The sequence below is a fragment of the Polistes dominula genome, unplaced genomic scaffold (genome assembly GCF_049000335.1).
Source record: "Polistes dominula isolate Pdom_NZ unplaced genomic scaffold, Pdom_raw_medaka contig_80, whole genome shotgun sequence".
Taxonomy (NCBI): Eukaryota; Metazoa; Arthropoda; class Insecta; order Hymenoptera; family Vespidae; genus Polistes; species Polistes dominula.
The window spans coordinates 372,952-398,134 of record NW_028301111.1 but is presented as its reverse complement, the minus strand read 5'-3'; the positions used below and the strand labels follow the sequence as shown (position 1 = coordinate 398,134).

Sequence of the window (25,183 nt, the reverse complement as noted above, 5' to 3'; positions counted from 1 at the left end):
TTTTGTTATGTAGAATAACCCCCTTTTCGCTAGTACCACAACTTATTGATCACTCTGTATATTTCTAGAATAAGTAAAGAGGATTTTCTCACAAACAAATTTAATAGATATTTGTAGCATAAAGACGTTTTTTTTTTTTCTAGGTAGAGCTGTAAGAAATGTTTTCGTTGTTGTGGTATGAAGAAATGGGAAAATGTATGAGTGTGTTTGTATGTGTGTTTCTAACGTACGTGATTTTAAACACTTGGATCATGAAATCTGTTGCTATCTGTGATGATGCGAAGTAGGAATTTCAAACGACAGTGTAGTTTAAGGTGAAGTACGCGAAAAGGGAAAGAACAAGAAGCGGTATAGAGAGGGGGGATTTAGTATATAAGCATGTAACTAATGAAAGCTCATCCCTTATATTCGTCTTTCCTTCAGTGACTACAATTATTTTTACCGGTATTTAATTGATTTTGTAGATCAGCTGTATAAGTTTTTATATTAGTTAACTGTTCTTTTTTTTTACCATTGACATTGTTTGAAAATTTACAAATTTTATTTATTGACATTAAATATGGCTAATCATCAAAGTCAATATAAGATAAATAATAATTTTGGAAACATTAAAAATAATCGTGCTAAACGTGCTAGAATATCTGAACTCAAACGTAAAGAACAAAGAATTGAGGACTTTTCAAAGAAACGTGAATTAGAAATTATTCCTATTGAAGAAACAGAAGGTAATTTGTTTAAGATTAACTTTTTGAATTGTATTACAGTCTGTTAAATGTATGTTTGTACGTCTTGCTAAAATTATCCAATAAAATAGGCAAAAATGTTTACTTTTATTGAATAATATATTTTCAAAAAAGGTAACTCAGTGTTAATAGATACTTTTTGAAAAAGAATTCATAATTGAGAAGATTTTAGACTATCCTAAGCTAATGACTGAGTTTTTAAATTATTAATATTCATAAATGTTCGTATTTGACTTATAATATAAATGAACAAGCGATAGAGATAGAGATGAGATTATATTATGGTGTGGATAATAAAATAGACCGTTATAAAGATTAATTGTATTATCTAATTTGTACAAAAAGATAAACTCTATGCATATACAAATTATACATTGTATTATATTACATTTTATTTTATAATTTTATAGTCTTTCTTTTCTGTACTTACTAATTAATTAATTATATTTTTTATTTAGATCTCAAGGATAGCAGATCCCTTAAGCTATTAAAATGGAGAGCAGAACGTGATAGACTTAAAAAAATAGAACAGACAAAGAAAAAACCTGCTTTCAAAGTAGGCGTAGTCCATCATAATTACTACTCTCCTCCGATAAAAGATTCTAATGTACTATCTGCTATTAAATTATCTATAAATAGTCAAAAACAAGTTACACAACCTACATTACCATCGAAAAGAATAACGAGAGCTACTGAAAAACGTCTTCTTAGGAAACAAGAGATATTGACTACCGAAGTACCACCAAAACAAAATGTTACAGAAAAAAAACAAAAGAAATCTGAAGGAAAAAATAAAAGAAAAAATAACGTTAAAACTGAAGTAAAATCTTTTGCACCTGATAATTATACATTTACTGCTCCAAGCAATATAACAAGTATGCCTTTATTTGGTCGTGTGAATATAATACTTACACCTGTAAAAGATTCAAAATCAATTAAAAATAAGACTAAAGAAGAAATATCTTTGTTGAATAAAAAGTCAGAATTATTAGGTCAAGAATGTAATGAAAAAAACTGATATAAATGATAAAATGCCTAGTACTAGCATAATTAACAATTCAATAGAAACATTAAAAAATAATCGTGAAATGACATTTGATTTTCTTGACAAAGAAGGAGAATTTCTTAGAAATAGTACTTTTTCCGATGATAGTAATCATTCAAAAATTATACTGTCGCCTGGCAATATTTCACCCATCATGACAGAAAAAGAAACACACGAAAATTCAAATAATAAAATTAAAACTTCTTTTTCAACAAATATTTCTAAGGAAAAAGTTATAAACGAATCCCCTAAAAATATAAATAGCAATTCAAGTAAAGAAACACCTCCTTCAACAAAGGATAATGCTAATTTATGTAAGGATCCAGCATACTTTTCACCATACATAGTATCAAGACGAGGTAAAAGTAATGCTAGAAAGGAACAACAATTACGTCGTGGTATTGGTTCTCCAGATGATAGTATTCCTACTAAAGAAACAGTTATGCAAACTCTTAACTTATCGATTGAAGATGAAGAACGTACTGCGCAATATTTTGCTTTCCTATTAAAAAAAGAAACAGACAAACTTAATGAACTTATCAATAAGTGGACAGATATTCAAAAAGAGTCACATATTACAGAAGATGCTCAATATCTAATTAATCAAGCTATAGGACAAACACGTTTGTTAATAAATAAAAAATTTGAAAGATTTCAAAGACTAGTATGTGATTGCGAGAGTGGTAAAGGAGAAATGTTAGTTACTGGTAGAGACTTGCAAGGATTCTGGGACATGATGTACATGGAAATTCAAAATTGTGATTTACGATTTGAAGCATTAGAAAAGCTTCGTTCTAGAGGCTGGGAAGAAGAACAAGAAGAAATTGTTGCCAAAGTTAAACCTAAAAGAAAAGTAGTGTCAAAGAAGAAAGTTGTGCCTAAGAAGAAAAGTTCAGTCCAAGCTTTTATCTTGGCTGCTAAGCAAAAGATGAAAAATAATACAAACAATCCCGAAATATTACTAGATGCGAATAAATCTTTAACTTCCGTAAATAATATTGATATAGAAAACAGGGATAATACCTTGTTCAATGGTGATATTAAACATTTGAAATCTACAGACTCTAAGGATAAGTTATCTGTAGTTGCTACAAATAGAAATTCTAGACAAAGTTTATTAAAAGAAACTCTTTTATCGGAAACATGTAAAGCTGTAAAAACTCCAATGACCATAATGAAAATAAGCCAAATGTACAAAACGCCAAAAATTCAATTAGACGATTCCATATCGTATATTAACTGTAAACAAACACCAAGTAAAAGCATTTTAAAACGTTCTGATGATTTTCCAATAAATAATATACATTTAACAAGATCCACGCAGAAAGTTAACTTTAATGATCAAGTGGTCTTGAATGAGCTGTCTATTGATGAAGAAGCCGAAGATAGTTTAGCTGCTAGATTAGCTAGAATAGACAGTTACGATTTGGATAATGAATACGTAAATAATAACACGAAAATTGAAAGGAAACTTGAATTCGATAATTCTTTTCAAGATTCAGAAAATAATTTACAATTTAATAATAAGCAATTACTTTCATCTACTGTAACTAACGAAGAAGATAATATTCTTCTAAATCATAAGACATGCAAACAATTTAACAAAAATGCTTCTTCACCTAAGAATCAAAACATATTAAATATGTCATTAGAGGAATCTCCAAAAAATAAAACTAATAGGAGAACTCTTAGAAACAGAACCATTGTAACGGAAAACTCTACAAACAGAATGTCTACAAGAAGTAGAAAAAGTAATAATAAAGTAAGTTGCAATTGAATTTCTTTATGATGCAATATATCAGTATGCTTTTTTTTTTTTTCTTTTTTTTTAAAGGCTTATTTAACAAATCATTAATTTAGGATTTAATTGATGGAAAGGATGAAAATAATCAAAAGGAAAAGAAGAGTCCTCTAAAATCAAAAAAAAAATCACGAAAGAAGTCAATTAATGTTGAAGAAAAGGAAGTTAATGTAAAAAAAGGAATCTATGTCACACCAGTAAATGCAAAAAAAGAGCTAAGAAGATCCTCTCGAAAAAGTGTGAAGTTTAATGGTAAAAATAAAATAATAATATGATTTTAAATAACAACTAATGTATTGTTCACAAAATAATAACAATAACTTTTCTTAGCTGAAGATTGCGAAGCCTGTGAAGAAAGTAAATTCACTCTTCCAATGACACCGTATATTAGATGTAGCAAAGTTAGATTGAGCTTCTTACAAGATAATAATACACCTATAAAACCTCCTTCACCCAATAGAGATTTGATTTCATGGGATACTCCAAAAAATAAGTAATAAGTTAAATTATTGATTATTAAATACATATACTTAATAATTGTGTAATAATTTCCGCTCCGGTTAGAGTAGTAAAAAGATCCACGAGAAATTTCACTAAACATGTACTTTAATAATCAGTATTGTATAACTTTTGTACATATACTCTTTTACTTATAGACTTACATATACTCTTTTACTTATAGACTTACATTAAACTTTTACTTATAGACTTATATTAAACTTTTACTTATAGACTTACATTAAACTTTTACTTATCAATAATATAATTTTTTATAAATTTATGTACACACTCAACTTTAACTTATTACTTATTAACTTTTCAGTTTCTTTGCCTAGTGTTTCTTTTGCATAAAAAATCAAAATTACATTGAAAATATGTTATTAAAAATTATCATCTTCAATTAAATGTATGGTTTAACATTCATTGTTTTTAACAAAACTTATTTTTGGTGATAATAAAAGTAAAATATATATTTTTAGTCATTTCTATAATAATGTATAAAAATAATATATAATGTACAAATATATCATTAAGTATATTGCTATTGAATCTATAAATTAAAGGCATTTGTATTTGGTGTAATGAATTAATTGGACCACCATAATCTTACGCTGTTATCTCTATTTACCCCTTCAATATCATAAATTCTTTGTCCTGAACTTGTTGCAACAATCGGAAAACTTTTATGTACATTCACACCATTCACGCTATCATTTGATATTTCAAATTCATATTTTGGATTCTCAATTTCATTATCATTTTTACCTTCTAATAATTCCCAAATATTAATTTTTCCGTCTACACCTCCTATACAGAAAAGGTGGGAATAGTTTTTTAATTTTTTTAATATATCTCGAAAAGTAGGGGAGATAAAATATTTTAGTACTGGACCTTTTTTGTAGCAAATAAAATTGTCTACAAAACATAATTAATACAAAATCGCTTTATCTTGCTTACTTTTTGAGATATTTTCAAAAATGTAAGAAAAGGTGGGAATAGTTTTTTAATTTTTTTAATATATCTCGAAAAGTAAGGGAGATAAAATATTTTAGTACTGGACCTTTTTTGTAGCAAATAAAATTGTCTACAAAACATAATTAATACAAAATCGCTTTATCTCGCTTACTTTTTGAGATATTTTCAAAAATGTAAGAAAAGGTGGGAATAGTTTTTTAATTTTTTTAATATATTTCGAAAAGTAAGGAAGATAAAATATTTTAGTACTGGACCTTTTTTGTAGCAAATAAAATTGTCTACAAAACATAATTAATACAAAATCGCTTTATCTCGCTTACTTTTTGAGATATTTTCAAAAATGTAAAAAAAGGTGGGAATAGTTTTTTAATTTTTTTAATATATCTCGAAAAGTAAGGGAGATAAAATATTTTAGTACTGGACCTTTTTTGTAGCAAATAAAATTGTCTACAAAACATAATTAATACAAAATCACTTTATCTCGCTTACTTTTTGAGATATTTTCAAAAATCTATCATGCTGTCACAGATGCGCGCGAGACTCTCGAGCTATACAATATAGAAGAAAAAGAGAATATATTTAAGAAAAAGGGTTTCATCGCGTTATACTGTTTACATTTGGACGAAGCTAACAATAGGTTGTCTATCTCTCTTGCACGCATGGAAGTTAAGAGTCTGCGCATGCGTGCCATGGCGACCTACGTCACAATGAGTAAGAGCAGGATAGCTTCATTTTCTGTTTCTTTCTACAAAGGCGTAGGACTAAGGGAGTAATTACCTGTCTTTAAATTGGGATATTTCCTACAGGTAAATATTTATAAATATAAATTCAACACCAAAATTTAAAAAATAAATTAAAAATTCATATGAAAAAGAAAATTTTTTTAAATAACCCGTTTTAAGCGAAATATCGAGCAAAAACCGTTTTCACCCCTTGATTTTTAATAGAAGGGATAAAAAAAAAATTTTTTGTTTCCCTACGATTGTTCTTTGTAGTTTTTTAAACATAATTAAAAAAAAAAAAATTTAAAAAGTCCAATTTTTATATTTTTTATTAAATTTTCATTTTTTGAGTACTTTGAACCGTCGTAGGGGTGAAAGGGTGCGTTTTAGAGGAAAAATGGTCTGAGAGAGATAGGCCTAAAATTTTATGCTCTACAAATTTTATTTGAAACTTATTTTGATATTTTCAACATATAATCCAAAAATCGTATTTTGGGGTAGTTTTTAATTTTTTTCACCCCTTTCCCGGTGGTTGAGAACTTTTTTACTTTGCCCACAGTTTTGTACGCATTTTTCTGATAATTTCCATATTTTTTCAGCCGTATAGCTCAAAAACCCGATTTCAAGGCTATTTTGACTGGACTATAGGGTTCGGATATCCGTTCTCATTTTCTAATCTTTACGATCTAGTTTCGTCTAAGGCAGATTAAAATGCAGAAAATCACGTAGGATTAAACTAAAGAAATTTAATATTTCCTGTGATGAATGTATTATAAAGCTAATATTGATTGGTAAAATGTACATTATCAAAAATAAGGCTAAAAATTCAGATGTCATTATCAAAGCTGTTTAAATAACTATTTATTTATTTTTATAGATATATTAAATGTAAAAAGTAACTAATATTTTTATAAATAATGAATTTCTACATATTCTTGAAAGTTTTTACAATAAATATAATGAAATAAGTAATAATTATTTTGAATAAATTAAAAAATTGACAAAGAAAACGAAACAATCGGCAAAAACATAAGAACAATAAGTATTCTTACAGTTCTTATTTCAAACTATTTACAAAATAGTTTGTATATAAACCATAATGTAAACACAAAGAAGAGAAAAAGAAAATATTATCAAAAAATGTTAAATTAAATTTGATCTTGACGATGATTTTTTTACTATTCATTAATAAGAAAAATAAAATAAAAAAAGAAAAAAAAAGTGTTAACAGCACACGGTGTTCCCAAGCGGTCACCCATCCAAGTACTAACCGTGCCCAGTGATGCTAAACTTAAGTGATCGGACGAGAACTTGTGTTTTCATCACGGTATGGCCGTTAACGATAACTAACCATATACTAAATGTACTTGCCTTATACTTCGTAATATTAGGTATAAAAATACATATGTGTAGATCACAGCACGTTAGGAGTGAAACCTTCAAAAAAACCAAACTTCAAGAAAATGAGACAAATACACAGTATCAGAAGTAAGTTAATTTTAGAGTTAATTTATTATAATATTGTAACCATATATATATTCATATAAAAAATAATATTATATTAATTATTATATATTGAATTGTGTGTGTGTGAAATAATATTATATTATTAATCATATATATATTAATAATTAATATAAGATATTATCAAAAAATGTTAAATTAAATTTGATTTTGACGATGATTTTTTTACCATTCATTAATAGGATATTTCAATAATAAGAAAAATAGAATAAAAAAAAGAAAAAAAAAGTGTTAACAGCACACGGTGTTCCCAAGCGGTCACCCATCCAAGTACTAACCGTGCCCAGTGATGCTTAACTTAAGTGATCGGACGAGAACTTGTGTTTTTTTTTTTTTTTTTTTTTTTAATTGATGTTTATTTTCTCTTTTATAAAAATACATTTTTCTTTTACATATATGGTGTTTGAAAATACATCACAAAAATATACCATAAATCTTACTGTCTATATTTATTAACTTAGTCTAGTGAACGCGTTAATAAACTAATTTTATTTATTATTCTAGTAACATATTACTAAAACTAGTATAATTTTCAGTCAATTATTTTGATTATCACTTTTATGTTTCCAAGTTTTGGAGAAAAAACAGAGATCCTGTTTACGAATAAACTATCCCTCTGCAAAAAACCTGTTCTAACCGTTACTTTATATTAATTTTTTTAAATCTTACCTTTTGCTCACTATTTAGCTTATTTTAGATATGAATTATTTAATAAAAAAGGATAAATATAAATATAATTATACAGTATAGTGAACTCTTAACAAGAATCTTAAAAACCTACTATTTACATATATACAAGAATACTAATGCTTAATATCACAACTTTTGTGGTTTAGAGAAACTGAGTCTATTACTTCTTTCTATTCCTTATTACTAAGTCATATCTTTTTTTTAATTCTTGTATAGAGTTATCCTCATTACTGATCCACCAATATTTTTTAGATAATCTTGAGAAGTCCATAATATCTTTCTTTGGTAATGCTGTCGAGTATCTAAGATTAACTACTTGCTTATTTCTTATTCTGTCTTTATAAGTAATTTTTTTATTGGCTTTATTTCTAAAAATGTGGTATATTATTGGTACATTGTTTTGGTTTTGTATTAATCCATCCTGGTCCATTGTTATAAAAGCTTCAGGGGGAATAAATCCTGATTCAAACGATCTTTCATGATATTGTCTATTCGGGTATACACTTGATCTTATTAGATTATTATTATCTATCTTTTTTATATTAGCAAAATAATTTCGAGTGAGCTTGATAATAAAATTATCAATTCTATTAATATTTACTTTTCTATATAGTGTACCATTGCTGATATATTTTTTATATCCTGAGTCTGCGGACCTGTACAAATTATAACAAGCACGTAAACATTTTCTTTCAAATACTCTGAGTTTTTCAGCAGTTGAGTCATTAAAGTTCATCCACACAGGGCAGGCATACGTTATTATAGGTCTTATTAGAAGCTGATAACATATTTCTTTGATCTTAGGATATAAGTGTCTCGAATAAAAGATTCTGCAGTTTGCCATGAAGGCCTTTTTTGCTTTGCTAAGTTGGATGTCTATATGTTTGGTAAGTTTTATCCTTTCGTCTAAATTCATTCCCAAATATTTAACTGTATGCTTGTGCGGAATTTCTATTTCTTCTCCAGTCTCTTCATTTTCTATTTTTATTTGAAAATCTCTCCAATTTCTTGCCGATTTGGCAATTTCGCTTAAATTCCTTCGGAATAAAATTGTCTCACATTTCTGCGGGTTGGCTTTCAGTTTCCAAGTTTTATAATATTTAATTATTTGATTTACCTTAATCTCTAGTTTTTTTTGGATTTCAGATGGTTTATTCCCTGTAATATATACTATGAAATCATCAGCGAATGCTAATGCTGATGTATCTTCCTCTTCGTTCATACCATATAAATGCAATATGTCGCTATTATACACGTTAAAGAATATCGGTGCATTCACTGTTCCTTGTTGCAGACCATCCTTTATTATGAATTCTTTATCCGAGGTATGAGTCCCATCTGTGATTATAAAAGTTCTGTTATCAAACATATCCATAAGTAAGTAAATTAGTTCCCTAGGAAATTTCTTTTTTAACATTTTGTACAATAGCCCCTTAATCCAGACAGAATCGAAGGCCTTCTCGAGATCAATTAAACAGGCACCAACCATTTTCTTGCCATTGAGAGCCCAACATAAGTCTGCAAGAAACTTGTGTATGGCGTGCACTGTCGAGTGTTTATATTTGAATCCAAATTGATGATCTGGTATTGTTTTATTTATTGTTGTAATGTGATTAATTGTAGTATTAATGACTATTTCAAATAATTTACTTATATTAGACATTAGGCAAATTGGTCTATAGTTGTTAACATTATTCCTTTCTTTATTGGGTTTTAAACATGGCATTACTTTTCCCTTTTTCCAACCTACTGGATAATATGCATTATTAAGAATGTTATTAAATAATATTGCATAGCACTCTATTACATTATCAGGTAAATGTTTAATCACAATGTTAGGAATGTTATCCACTCCTGAAGATGTTTTATTATTTAATTTGCTAATTATTTTACTAAGTTGTTGTCTATTACAGAGGTATGTTAAATTCTCCTTCAAGGATTTATTTTTCGGATCGTTTGCTTTATTTTCACTGTTGAATTCACAGATGCCATTCCACTTTCTTCTGTCTTTATTTAATTTATCATATTCTCTGTTGATTATATTGTCCAATCTGGATTCATCCTTTATTTCTTTTGATTTATAAACTCTTTCCAGGTGTGCCCCAATTAGGTTCAATTTTTGGATCGGGTTACTTACTACATAATGATCATCAGTTTGGTCGGTCTCCGATGTTTTGATTCCTATTCTGTCTATGGTTTCCTGGTCTTTTTTTGATAAGAGTAGGTTTCCTATCGAGGTAGCTTGTTTACTTCTAAATTGTTTATTAAGTTTTGGAAAAAAGGAGGAGGAATCATTATGTTTAATTTTTTTTGCAGCGTTAGTCCAATACTGATTATAAGAAGCAGTGTATTCTTTTTTAATAAGTTCAGAGATTTGTTTCAATAATATGTTAGTTAACTCGATCTCAGCTCTATTTTTTTTCTGATCCCTCTTAAAGCTTCTCATAATAGAATTAAGAGTCGACTTGGTTTTTAACATTTTTTTGATTTTATTGTTTTTATATTTTTCCATGCTATTCTCATAATGATATTTAGGTATACTTTTTTCCATACTACCTACTATAAAATTCTCTAATTCCTTTATATAAAAATCTATTTCTGTATTTTTTAAATTTCTTTCTACTGGAATATTGATATTGAAGTCTTTCGCTGCTTCTTTTTTGAATTTAATCCAATTAGTTTTTCTGAATACGTATCTCTCCTTATTTAATTCATTTATTGGTAATTCGTTAGAGAAATGATCTAAATTGATGGGCACTATCAAAGCACGGTGGTCACTTTCATAATCTGCTGTTATAATTTTATCTTCTCCGTTTAGATTGATCGATAATCTAGAATCAATAATAATAACATCAAGAAAAGATTTTCCATGCACATACGTTGCTTGGTCCGGTCCTTTTATGGTGCATCTATTTATTGTATTATTATCATCGATCCAAGTTTTTAATATTTTTCCTCTCTCGTTACTCATGTTATCTCCCCAATCTAAATGTCTAGCATTAAGATCCCCTGCCAGGAGATAATAGTTTGAGGGATTGCTTAAATCCAGTATCATAAATAGTTTTTCTAATTCTACTATAAAGTCTTTCTTATTAATGCTGCTAGTTGCATATGCACTTATTATAATAAGATTCTCGTCCTTGAGTTTTAAGGAGATTGCAGTCGCTTCTAATATTTCGTTGTTATAGGTTTGGCAATTTACCTGTTTACATGAGATATTTCGTTTATGTAGAATTGCAACACCCCCGCCTTGTACCGAGTTATGTCTATCTTGTCTTATCAATACGTAGTTTTCGAATTGCATCTTATGTTTCTCATTAAGTTTAGTTTCGTTCAAGAGTAATATATCAGGATTGTGTATTTTAATAAAATCTAACAGATAATTTCTTCTTTCATTGGAAATAATTGAGTTTACATTTATAGCAATTACTTGTAGTGTACTTTTGAGCAAACATTTTTTTTTATCGTTGTTATTATTTACTCTGTCCATTCTAAGTTTAGTCTTCTTAGTATAAAGTCAATTTTTCTGGTATTAATATCTACTTGATTTACAATATTATCTAATTTGATCGAGAGGGTGTTTATTATATCATTTTTAAATAAAGACAATATACTAGCAATATCATTTTGGTTATTCATTTGGTTATGCTGTATGTTATCTTGATAGTTATAATTAATTCTCTCTTGAAAATTATGAATTCTATTTCTTCTATTATCAGATTTGGAGACTGCTTCTGCATAAGTTAACCCGGGGTTTACTATTTTGGATATTCTTCTAATTTTTTCCATTCTTTTATTTTTTTCTTCCTCCTTTTGTAGATTAACTGTTTTTTGCGCAAATTTTAAGAAATCACATCCTCTGTATGACGCCGGATGTCCGAACGAGCCGCAATTCACACATTGTACTTCCTCGCTGGGATTTTTGTTATTTAATTGGCATTCACCAGGATTATGTTTTTTAGTACATTTAACACAACGGTATTCTAGATTGCAATTCGAACTCGTATGTCCCACTCTTTGGCATCTATGGCATTGATAAATTTTCGGGTTTCTGAAAGGTTCCCATCTAATTATTTGATTAAACAATTTGTTTATTTGTATAAGATTCTTTGTTTTGCTTTCTCCTGTCAGATTCACTAAAAGTATTGGGTTTAAAGATGTTTCATTACCTTTATTATTTTTTAAAATTGACACTTTTGTAATTTCTATCTCCTTTACGTTTAGTGCTTTCAATTCATTCTTAACTTCATCTACATTGTAGCTGCAACAGATACCTTTTTAGAACCAAAGTTTTCTGCTTCATACTCTTTGGTGTGTATGTGTAAAATTTTATTGATTTTTCTTTCAAGATATTCATTATTTTCCCATAGTTTTCTAAGTCATATGTATATATTGTTGTATTATTTGAGTTATTTGTTCTTAAACCATATCTCATTTCCGCATGATTCTTAAGAATCATGTTAAGCTTTTTAGCATCAATGTCTATAGTATGAATAGGCGGTGGCTTGTTGCCCCTTTTTTTGTTTTCGTTTTGCTCACTAGATTTGTAATCATTGTTCTGTATTGTTAATTCAGAGGAATAATTAGGTTTGGTATTCTCTGATAGTTTATCAAATTTATTACTTACTGAGACTGTATTTAAAGGCGTAAGAGCTATTTTGTTTTGCTTCTCTGGAGATAAAGATTTTTTCGGAATTTCCCATAATTTTGAATCGCAACCCACCTTATCTGATCGTAGATGATCGTCATCATCCATCACTGTTTCCACATCATTGTGAATATTTATGTTAGAATCACTTTTGTGTGTATTAAGTGCAGTTGGACGTATTGTTACGAGAACTTGTGTTTTCATCACGGTATGGCCGTTAACGATAACTAATAATATACTAAATGTACTTATCCTGCTTTCCCGAACTTCAAGCATAAAAAAATAAATATTGATTTTGAGGTTACTAGGTATGTATATCATAAATGTAGGATTTTCGTTTGGGTTAGAGATGCGAGGTTAACATACATCCAGTTTAATCCTACTGATAAGATATATTGAAAATAGGTATTAGAAAAAAAATACAATAGTGCTTCACAATCTTACGATAACAACAGATATAAGCAACTGCACTCTTACAACTGAATAACGACTGATGACGACTTGCGACTACGCGACTATCCTCTGACTCAATCCTCGTCCCTTTATATCCATCCCCACGCGGTTCTTGAATTTTCCAAACGCCCGGTCCGATGCAATAAACAAAGCATTGATGTCGCTCGAGAACCTTCCAGCTTATATAGAATTACACACACAGCTTACACAACTTACAAAGCAGACCACACACCGTCTTTCTTTATTTCGACTATCGGTTCGTTTGTCCTTTATTCTTTCGTCGCCTACCCGCTTATTTATATTTATTCTTCTACACTTAAAACTCTCCTACTTAAATAAAACAAAAAAACAGAGCTTCGAAAGAATAAAACGAGCGCATAGAGAAATGCATTTTTTATTGAAAAAAAAAATGATTTTGTTATTTCATTATATCTATTATAGAAATATTCATGAATATGTACAAATTCATTGAATATAAAAAATTAATTAATTAATAAACTACAATTTTTCAACATTTTATTTCAAATTGATCGGTATAAGAATACTTTTTACACTTACTGTATATATTTTATTATTTATTTGAAAAGTGGTGCAATTCCATTTTCTGTGTATTCGAGAAAATTAAAAAAAGGTTACCATATTAATCAATTCAAAAATATCTATTAATTATATCAAATATGTCAATATTCTTTTAACTTATCAATAAGGTAATTCTATTATATAAATTTCTTTTCTAGATGAATCTAACTAAAATAATATATATTTACTATTTTCATAAATATCATTTAATTTCGATGATAAAAAATTGAATATAACCTTAAATATATTTTGTATTAATCTATAATTTCGTTTATAAATAATAACAAAAGTAGTATCTTTCATTTTAAACGTTAGTTATATTAATATATTTATGGAAATTAACTTGAAATATTATTTAAAGATTTTCCCTTGTATATTCATTAATTAACTGAATTAAGGTTATTTTCTTTAAATTTTTGTTAAGTAAAAATGAAAAATATTTACCATAATTTAAAAGTCTATGAAAATGGGACTTAACTAATTTTATAATCAATCATTATGCAATTTCTTTTATTTATCAATTTTCATTAGAATAAAATATAAGTATCTTTTAAGATATTAATTAATAACCAGTGAGAAATAAGAAAAGTTTACACTAAATTGATCACAAATAATGTGATATATCATTTGAAAAAAAAAATATAAATAACAAAGAAAAATAGACATTAATCATTTTCAAAATATCTATTCATCCTATAAACATAACTTATTTTGTAATATTAATAAAAACATAGAATATAAAAAAATTTTTAGTTTATATTTATTTTTGAAGATAAAAAAACAAGCTGAGCGCGATTCGTTCCTTCTTTTTATAATATATTTTAAGTAATAGAATATAAAATAAACTAAAATATAACCATAAGAATAGCAAATAAAATAAAATAAAATATATATGAAACTCATATAGAAATCTTTCTTTTTATTATATCGAATTGTTAAAAGACTTGTGTATCAATCGCCCATATACACACACGAGATGCAAGTTAGGAATCAAAGAAGTAACACTTTAGGGACTTCCTCTTCTTGTCGATTCTCGTTCCACTCTTAAAGCTCAAACTTTAAAGCCGACGAACGATTTCCTAAAGAGATATGTATTACGTCAAATCAAATGAAAACATACTTTTATTCTAACATGAGAAATATAATATCAATATTTTAAATATTCTACTATAAGAAATTAAACACACTGGATTTACGAACTGAATCAATTTGATTCATTAAACATTTCATTAATTTATATCAGTTCATGTGCACTATATGTATGCTAACGCGAATCCGTTTCAAACTAACGTACAAATTCTTTACGTTGAAATTATACGCACGTTTTGTACAGAAATCACACAACAGTAAATTAATAAGGTGTGAGTGATTTTTTAGTAATTTTAAAAGCAGTTCTTTAGTTAACAATTAATTTATTATTTAAGTCTTAGCGACTATGTTACAATTGTTTGAATGCTTGATATGAACTGTATGAATGTTCAAGAAAGAATAAAGAATGAATGCTGAAGAAAGACTGACCTAAAAGTTTAGTGTGGACAATATGAGAAAGTTGCAAATAAGGTTACAAGTGCCCATAAGTGTATGACCAAATATTTACAAGCTTAGAGGCAGCTATTTGTGTATGTGTTTATGAAATAAAGCAAGGGACGAAGTAACAAATGATTCAAGAAGAAAATATATTGGGAAACAAAAGGTCTGCCTGTTGCGATAGAACGTGTGTGTCTAGAATAAGTGTAGTCCATGTGATTTTTAGAGAATTAGGACTATGTGATGTAAAGCAGAGAAAGAAATGTGAGCAGACGTATGTCTAAAAAGGACGAAAGAGGAAACTTGCCTACCAAATGTATTTTACACTGAACACCTACTCAAACTAGCCTAAGCTTTCTACGCATCGTCGTTCTAGAACAGGGGTCAGCAACCTTTTGAGTTGGAAAAGTCAAAAATTACAATTTACAAAATTTCAAAGTTTTTAAAGAGCCACCAAATTTTGTCTTGCCAACAATAAATAGTATTCGCATCTCATCAATGTCTTTTTTTTTTTTGATAAAATAAATAATATTTGCGTATGAAACTAAAGAGCTGCAACTTCACATCCAAAGAGCCACATGTGGCTCGCGAGCCGCAGGTTGCCGACCCCTGTTCTAGACATTCTTACATTCTTGTATTCTCATGCATGTTTTACATTACTGTATTCTAAATTATTATACATAAGTTCATACCAACTCTTAGTAACTTATTACATATTCGATATCTTAATGCAATTCTCATATATAAGTTCCTTATTATATTTTGATATACCTTAAGCATTAATATTTCCATAGAATTCTATATTAACACGTTCATCACTCAGCCCATTTCGATTGAGTTTCTCGCCAGGCCCAAAATTTGACTATCGGAGCGTAGTAACGTAAAGAAGCGATAAGTAGAAATATTAACAATGCAACCCGTGTATTATGGTTATAGAAGAAGAAGTTCTTATTTTTTAGGTATACCCCTTTAGGGTGTTTACCCCGAAGGACTCCCCCTACATGAGTATTATGGTTATATTATATTATTATATTTTATTTATCGAAAATAATAAAATATAAAACTATCTTTTACTTATCGAAAATAATTTTGTTTCGAAATGGGAAATGTGATAAGTTTTTCCAACTAAAAATACTATAACTTCAAGAAGAAGAGTGTCACCGTATACGGTGACGGGGCCCCGGAGAAGCATGCCCGTCTCCGGTATACAGTGCATGGCAACGAACGTGTTAAATCAACATGTTCATTACTTTTGATTATATCTAGAATTTGTTATACTTAATCATACATTCAATTGTACATATACTTTCGTGAGTTTCATTCGTTTTAAGATTGTCGTTGTTGAAACGTAAGATTTCGTTGTTAGAAAATTGTCGTTTTCTTTTTTTTTCAGAATATTCTACGGTGGAATTTTCGTTAGGCCTACGTGACTTTCAGCAAGTTTTGACCTGCTTTGATGGCATTCGGTTGTGAGGGTTAAGGACGAAATAGGTGGTCTGGGCCCTATTATTTATAATTTATTCTATTTTTTCAGTTGCACGCCAGTAGAGTTATTCTCTGAGATTTTGGAAAGAATACTGTTCTTTGTATCATGGTTTCTATTTTATTGCTAAGTTCCATATGGCTAAGCATTGGCGGAGATTCCCATTATTGTTCTGCTATATGCATGATGAGAGCCTTTAATAAAGATTTTTTTTTGTAGTTGGATGTGTTCCTACGCCTATGCTTTGTAAAGTTTATGAGGGTTGTCATAATGTCTCCGAAAGAGAATAGAAGAACGTTGGTAGGGCTATGAAAAGTTTTTAAAATTTATTTTCTATTTTCTGTGTTCTTTTATCCTCTTGATCCTTGTACCAAAAGGCAAGGATAAAGGTTGTAGCATATATGGTGCTTGGGAGGTAGTATCTGAAGGATAATTTATGGTTTCAGTATGTGTCTTATGAATGCCATTCCTACAAATAGTTCGTTTCAAAATTAAGAATAAATATCAAGTATTGCACGTAAATGATTAATTTTTTTTATATATACTCTATCCCTGTAATTGTTTTTGTTGTTATTTATGCGAACCACTGGAGTAATATCTCCTGTAATTAGATTTATATTAGTGGGAAAGATTTAGATAAGCGAATCGTGGCGGAAAATCACAAATATATCAAATATATATATAAATATATAAATATAAATTAAAGAAATATATTTATAATTATAACATAAATTAAATAAATAATTAAATAATTTTTTATTTATTAAATTTTTAATAATAAAATTTATTAAATAATTAATTTAATTATTAAATAATTTTATTAATAATATTATTTAAATTATTAATATTATATTAAATAATTAAATTAATTAAATGTAATTATAAAAATATATATTATATAATTGTAAAATAAAATATAAATTAAATATATTATTATTATTATTATTATTATTATTATTATTATTATTAATAATAATTGGCATTAGGAATTCGGAAATTCATTGCCGCAAATACCAAATCCCGCCATTGTTCCCATCCCTGAGCGCAATTCTTCCATTCCCGGTCTTCGTATCCTATTTCTTTAGGTCCCTTTTAATATTATCATCCCATCTACATCTTGGTCTACCTAGAAGTCTTTTCCCGTTCGGTATACCGACCAATATTTTGTACGCCACTCGATTCTTCCCCATGCGCGCCACGTGACCAGCCCATCTTAATCAGCGTAATTTTATGACGTTAATAATGGCAAAATTAAATATATTGGGAGTACAAATTAATTCGGTTCGTTTTCAAAAATGACTCTAAAAGCATTCAATTCTGAAATATTAACAGCTGATTGCTGATTGATTAGGTACGTTTTAGACAGATTGGACATCTGCTGATAACATTCAGTTTGTATCATTTTGAGTTTTGTACAAAACGTTTTTTGTTACGCTGTTGAAAATTTCAGATTTTATGATAACTAAACAGCATTTGCGGGAAGTTTTAAATTTTTGTTTTAATTGGAAAAAAAGTGCAGCTGAAGTTCATCGTATGCTTGTGGAAGTTTACGATGACAATGCTCTAACTGACAAGTCATGTAGAGAATTGTTTCGACACTTTAAAAGTGATGATTTCAGTGTTGAAGATAGACCTCACTTCGGACAGTCAAAAAAAATTCGTAGACGATGAATTACAGGCATTACTCGATGAAGATCCGAGTCAAATGCAAGACGAGTTTGCACTTACGTTGGGGTTGAAACAAAAATCAGTGTCTGTACGTTTAAAATCTAGGGGCATTATACGAGAAAACGGCCAGAATATAAGAACAGATATGACAAAGTTATTCTTTTGCATGATAACTTTGGGCCTTACGTCACAAAAGTTGTCAAAAAATATTTAGAAACGATCAAATGGGATATCATATCGCACCCGCCGTATTCTCTGGACATTGCTCCTTTTGGTGACCACCAAAACGATTTGGAAGGTCACCACTTCACTTCTTTCAAAGAAATAGAAAATTAGCTTCAAAATTGGATCGTCTCAAAAGACGAGAAGTTATCCGAGATAGAATTCGAAAATTGCCTAAGAGGTGGGAAAAAGTTGTAAGAAGTGATGGACAATATTTTGATTAATTTGTTAATTCATTATCTTTTGAAATAAATGCATTTGAGATAAAAAAAAAACGGACCGAATTAATTTGTTTAAATTCAATAATATTTAATTAATTAAATTTAATAATATTTAAATTTATATAATATTATAATTTATATTATATAAATATAAATTTATACAATTATATTTATATAATATAAATTTTATTACTATTTAACAATTACTACTTTACTACTATTTAAACTAATATTTAAATTTATATTTAAATAATGAAAAATATAATAATATATATATATATATATAGGGTTCAGAGAGAAAATATACTAAAATAATAAAAATCCAAATGGACAGACACTGATGCAGATATCGAATAAAATAATAGTTTATTTAATGTTGGTATTATTAAGTCGAGCGGTATTTACAAAAAGTGACGTGGGTGCAGTGTACAAAATACAGAAAAGTTATAAAATCAGACTAACTACAGACTAACAAGAGAGATATTAAAATTACATAAATAGGTTAATACTTTTTTGTAAATAATATGAAAGAACATCAGATGATGCAATAAAAAAATATATGATTCCGTTTAAAAACACATTAATGACCTTTATATGTCCTTGACACGTCCACCTACAAAAAAAAAGTACCATCAGTATGAACCCCCTTTCAAAGCCATTCAACTCCATGTGAAACATTGTCTGCTACGCGTAATAATAATAATGTAAATCTAGATGGTAAAATGTGGTGACCCACCCTGTATAATTGACTGACTGATTATATGATAGATTGACTGTATGATAGCTTGTCTGACTGATAGATAGACTGATAGACGCTTTTCTACTTTCTTTCACATATTTATATTCAAAATGAGTTACACCCTTTTGGAGAGGGAAAGGAAATATATGAATCTTATTGGCCAATAGTAGAAGGAACTAACCACCATAGTCCATCGATGGGAACAGCTGATGTTTTTGGTAAAGACTGTAGTGAAAATTATGCATAAAGGAACTTTGTCTAGAAAAAGGAATATCTTTTCTCCCTATGGTGTCGTATGGGTCTATATAGGAATCCGAGACCACTCGAAGGGCCTGACACTGCACTAAGGTTTTTCGTCGCACCAATATATTTGGGTAATTCTTAAGTTTGTTTGGAAATTTATGGCCCTTCCAAAATATTCCTCTTAATTTTGGAGTGGAGTTTTTTCTTTCACTAAGATCGATAGAATATTCAAATAGAAAATTAAATATAAAGGAAAAGAATTAAATATTAGTCTTATCGTTTACATATAATAAAATATAATTATTTAAATATTATACTTAAATAATTAAATATACATGTAATATATACAATTTATATAAATATATAAATATAAAATAATAAATATGAAAGTATATAATTATAAAATAAAATATAAATTAAATAAATATATATAAAATCTGTGTAAATATAAATTCATATTATTTAAATTTATATTTAAATAAATAAATATAAATATAATATATAAAAAATTTATATATATATTTATATTAATTTTATATATATAAAGAAAATCGCTTCTCTTATGGTTAAGATCTTCATTACCGACATTAGACAGATGGCGATGTAGGGCATATAGCGTAAGCACAAAAATAACGGAAAAGATAAAGGAATTTGATTTAACGAAAAAGATAATGGACGATGATTTTTTGTACCATTCATTAATAAGAAAAATAGAATAAAAAAAGAAAAAAAAGTGTTAACAGCACACGGTGTTCCCAAGCGGTCACCCATCCAAGTACTAACCGTGCCCAGTGATGCTTAACTTAAGTGATCGGACGAGAACTTGTGTTTTCATCACGGTATGGCCGTTAACGATAACTAACCATATACTAAATGTACTTCCCTTATACTTCGTAATATTAAGTATAAAAATACATATGTGTAGATTACAGCACGTTAGGAGTGAAACCTTCAAAAAGACCAAGCTTCAAGAAAATGAGACAAATGCACAGTATCAGAAAAAAGCTTATTGTAGGGTTCATTTATTATAATATTGTAACCATATATATATATTCATTAAAAAAAATAATATTATATTAATTATTATATATGGAATTGAAATAATATAATATTTTAAAACCTTGTTTATTGTGTCGGTAATGTTACAATTGTACTCACGCGTTAGTCAAAATAAATTTTAACCAAATCTTATAATTAACGTTAAAAATAGCATTAAGAAAAAATTTGTTTCTTATATTACAATTATTCCCAAGATATTATCGTCAACTTGTGTAAATCTATTCAATTTCATCTTACCTAGTCGCAATTGAGTAAAGGATGGAAAATTAAATTTAAAAAATCCAATTAAATGTAAATTGTAATTTATTATCGTAAATTGCACTTTTTACATGACTAGACTTTTTATTATTTGCATCATTGCATTTTTTTATATTAGTAATTAACAACTATTAATGAGCCTTTTTCCTGGGAAGATTAAACAAAGATCCGCTAGGAAGGGCAGCACCAGTGAGGGGTACATATGTGAATTTTACATCATCCTGCTTGTGCCGACTATCAGACGTACAATTAGCGAATGCACAATGTTTTGTAGGCATGATAATTTATTTTTTTTAAATTTTTTTGATCAGAATATTTATTTATTCTAATAGTAATAAGACGTACGTTTAACGTTGTTGTCAATAGAGAATTCAAAACATATGTACCCCTACTGGTGCTGCCCCTCCTAGCGGATCTTTTTTTAATCTTCCCAGGAAAAAGGCTCATTAAGGTTATATTACCTACGGTAAAGTGAATAAAGATGTATTTCTCTGATTTAATTTTTTAGAATTTTTATTACGATCCTTGACTCGTTCACTTGTACACCCGTGAACAATACATTTATTTACCATTTTTAAATAAATATTACTTTTTATAAATTAAAAAAACATTAATACAATTGTTGCAGTATTGTCAACAATTGTTAATGAAAAATATGACGTCATAAACCTGACATTAGCGAACATAACGAAATCTAGCTGAAAATTTTTGAAAATGATCTTTCCTTTTCTTTCCAGTCGCGTTTGCTAGTTATTTTCCTATGTCGATCGCCCTACTGGTATCTAAGTATGCACGTGTGGATCACGTGATGCAACAGGAGAACTAAGGAACAGGACTTGTGTCGAAGAGTGGGGACTATCCTATCCCTTCCACTAGGGGCTTTGCTGCCAGATCGTGGGTAAATCGTACCCTCTTCCTGTGCCACTGTGGGATTGCACACAATGAAAGTTACCCATGTCCGTGTGTTCGGGATGTCGAAAGAAGTCGAGTGTAACCGAAGTTGGCGGTCACGCCGGAGTGGCACACTATGAAAGCGACTCGTGTCCGAACACATGGACATGGGTAACTTTCATTGTGTGCAATCCCAGTGGCACAGGGAGAGGGTAAGATTTACCCACGATCTGGCAGCACAGACTAGGGGCCTTTTCTGACCTATATAAGCTAAGGGACTCGCCTATGCTAGCTCCTTACCGTTTTATTTTTTGATCTGTGCAGAACCTCTCTGAGTTTATCATTGTATTCTTCGACCAATACAGTTGTGCTTTTGTTATACTCGATAATTCTTAATTCAAAGTCTTATCCTTGATGTGAATAAGGTGTTATATGAGTTAAAGTGTTGATATTTCACATTGTGTAATATTGGTGATTATTGGTTATCTATTAACCTGTTAACCGGGCGGGACGTATATATACGTCATACGTATTCCTTTAAAGAGAAAAGTACAAACCTTTGTACTTTAAATATAAATAAATGAAAAAAATATATATTTCATAGTCTTTTCATTTATTTTAAGCATAAATAATAATAAATAATAATAAATAATAAAAAAAAAATAAGTAATAAAACAACTTGCTTAATTAAAAAGTGAATTTTTCGGTTAACAAGTTAAGAGAATAATTACCTGGATAATCGATTCGCACTAAAGCAAAGGATTTGGAATTTGGATTGCAAACCATCAAAATTCTCAAGCTTGAGAATTGTTCCATCCACGGATTTTGTATTAGCCTTTTGTAAGTAATCAAAATTATTTTTTCTTTATTAACACATTCGCGACCGCTGACGAGAATTCACGTCTTTTCAAGTTCTATTCCTAGTTGCCGCTGACGTGATTCACGTAATTTTACATTTTAAAAATTTAATAAAAATAAATTTATATATTATATAAATTTATATTATATTTTATAATTATTATTATTTTTTATTATTATTTTATTAGTATTTTATATATATATATATACATTCATAAAAATTTTACATAATAAATTTATATTTAATTACTTAAATATAATAATTAAATATATAATATTTAAATAATTATATATTTTATTATATTTTATTATTTAAATATAAATTTAAATAATTTCAACTTATTTATATATATATTTAAATATGAAATATTTACATTTTAAAAATTTAATAAAAATAAATTTATATATTATATAATATGTATTATATAAATTTATATTATATTTTATAATTATTATTATTTTATATTATTATTTTAATAGTAGTTTATATATATACTTATATATACATTCATAAAAATTTTACATAATAAATTTATATTTAATTACTTAAATATAATAATTAAATATATAATATTTAAATAATTATATATTTTATTATATTTTATTATTTAAATATAAATTTAAATAATTTCAACTTATATTTATATATATATATATATATTTAAATATGAAATATATGTAAAAATTATTGTTTTTTTTTTCAAAATTTCATTATTTTTGCCAGTACTTAGTATAAGAAACAGAAAAAATATGCTAGCCGCGAATGTGTTAAAATTTGTTAATAGAATTTGCGGCTCAACTGTTAGTCAGACGTGTATATGCTGTTGGAACCCTAGCCGTCGGTAAAGTGTTAAGAAAAACGGTTAAATATAACATTCATCACATAAAAAATTTACAGCAGACTAATTTAATCCTCATCTAGATAGTGATATCAAAAATCCGTTTGTTTGAGTGACTTATAGTAGGTAAATACGAAAAATAGATTCTACATAGCCGCGTCGGAAGTTACTTATGACTAAAATAAACCAGACAAATTCTTCCTTTCCATTATTATTTGCCATCCATATAATTTTCTCTCTTACCCTTTTTAATCATTGTTTAATCATTAGAAGAACAAATCTGTCTGATCTCGTTTAAACTCAGCGAATGCAGAGTTACCACAACAATCTTATTGTTAGCTTTACTATTTAATCGTATTGGTCAGTCAGGAAGTAAAAAAACTGATCTCAGAGGTAGAATACGAGTTTCGTTTTTCCAAGATCATATTGGTAAGACATTTCATCGTTGGGTTACATCCGAAAAAAGCTTCGGCGTGTAAAACTTTAGAGTAGACAATCTTTCAAAGTGACAAAAATGGAAGAAACCTATGAGACTGACTACCCAGATCATCAATCCTATTATATAAGAGGACATACTCCCCCTCCACAATACAGAAATTATTATCGAGAGTACCCAGAAGGTAATGACAGACCAAACAATTATAATAGAAACAATGACTGGTACCATAACAATAGATACATGAGACAGGAAAATAACGGAGGTAATAAATACCCAGAACGCTATCAAAATCCAAAATACGATAACGGCCCAAGACCACAAAGGTATGCCGATGAAAGACCGAATTCTTACAGACAGAACACTCCCCCTCCTAGAAATTCTTACAATCGTTATTCCAAAAACCAACATGACACATATCATCCTCCTCCCAATAATTATAATTCAATCCAGTTCGACACCCAATCAAATTCTTTCATAAGCCCTGAATGCATCGAACCCGTCGCTTCCGTTCCTTGCTTAACCGACATCATATCCATCACTTCCCAAGGTGAAGAAGTGTTGCGTAGATCGAAATGCGTGGCTGGATGGGTGGAAAACTGGAAAGAGATTTTGTTACGGGTATCCACGGGCGCAGAATTAAGCTTATTAAAAGATGATTTTCTTCCTCCCAAAACCAGTATTAACACCGGACATATTCGTATGGTGAGAGGATTGGTAGGTCCACCAATACAAACATTAGGTACTATAAATTTATACATATTCGGGTGCAAAATACTATTTCACGTAGTACCAGCCAATATTATCACACGTGGTGACGGAATTCTAGGAGCTGAGTTCTTCGAGGATAACACAGTTGAATTTAATTACGAAAAAAGACACATAAAATTAAACGACATCTACATCCCTTTTCACGAACCTAAAATGATAAACCTCCCTGCAAAACAATTATCCAAAGTTATAATAAATATCGTAAATCCTGAGTTGCTCGTAGGACTATTGAAAGGACAAGAACTTGCTCCAGGCATTTACTTTATAGACACGATGGTAACACTCAA

General features: G+C 28.5%; 1 protein-coding gene and 2 non-coding genes across 3 annotated transcripts; 1 reads left to right on the top strand and 2 right to left on the bottom strand.

Moving 5' to 3' along the window:
- Positions 1-523: 523 nt before the first annotated feature.
- On the top strand, positions 524-4,290 carry LOC149031109 (uncharacterized; the record flags this gene model as incomplete). Its single annotated transcript, XM_089176647.1, is given in 5 exon segments — positions 524-725; positions 1,202-1,745; positions 1,747-3,550; positions 3,649-3,841; positions 3,920-4,290. Coding segments are annotated over 5 exon segments (2,910 nt in total), but the record flags the coding sequence as incomplete, so codon positions are not given.
- Positions 4,291-7,009: 2,719 nt separating this feature from the next.
- On the bottom strand, positions 7,010-7,128 carry LOC149031108 (5S ribosomal RNA). Its single transcript, XR_016178040.1, has one exon. It is a non-coding gene; the product is annotated as a 5S ribosomal RNA (ribosomal RNA).
- A 13,390-nt stretch (positions 7,129-20,518) lies between these two features.
- Positions 20,519-20,637, bottom strand: LOC149031107 (5S ribosomal RNA). Its single transcript, XR_016178032.1, has one exon. It is a non-coding gene; the product is annotated as a 5S ribosomal RNA (ribosomal RNA).
- Positions 20,638-25,183: the final 4,546 nt, after the last annotated feature.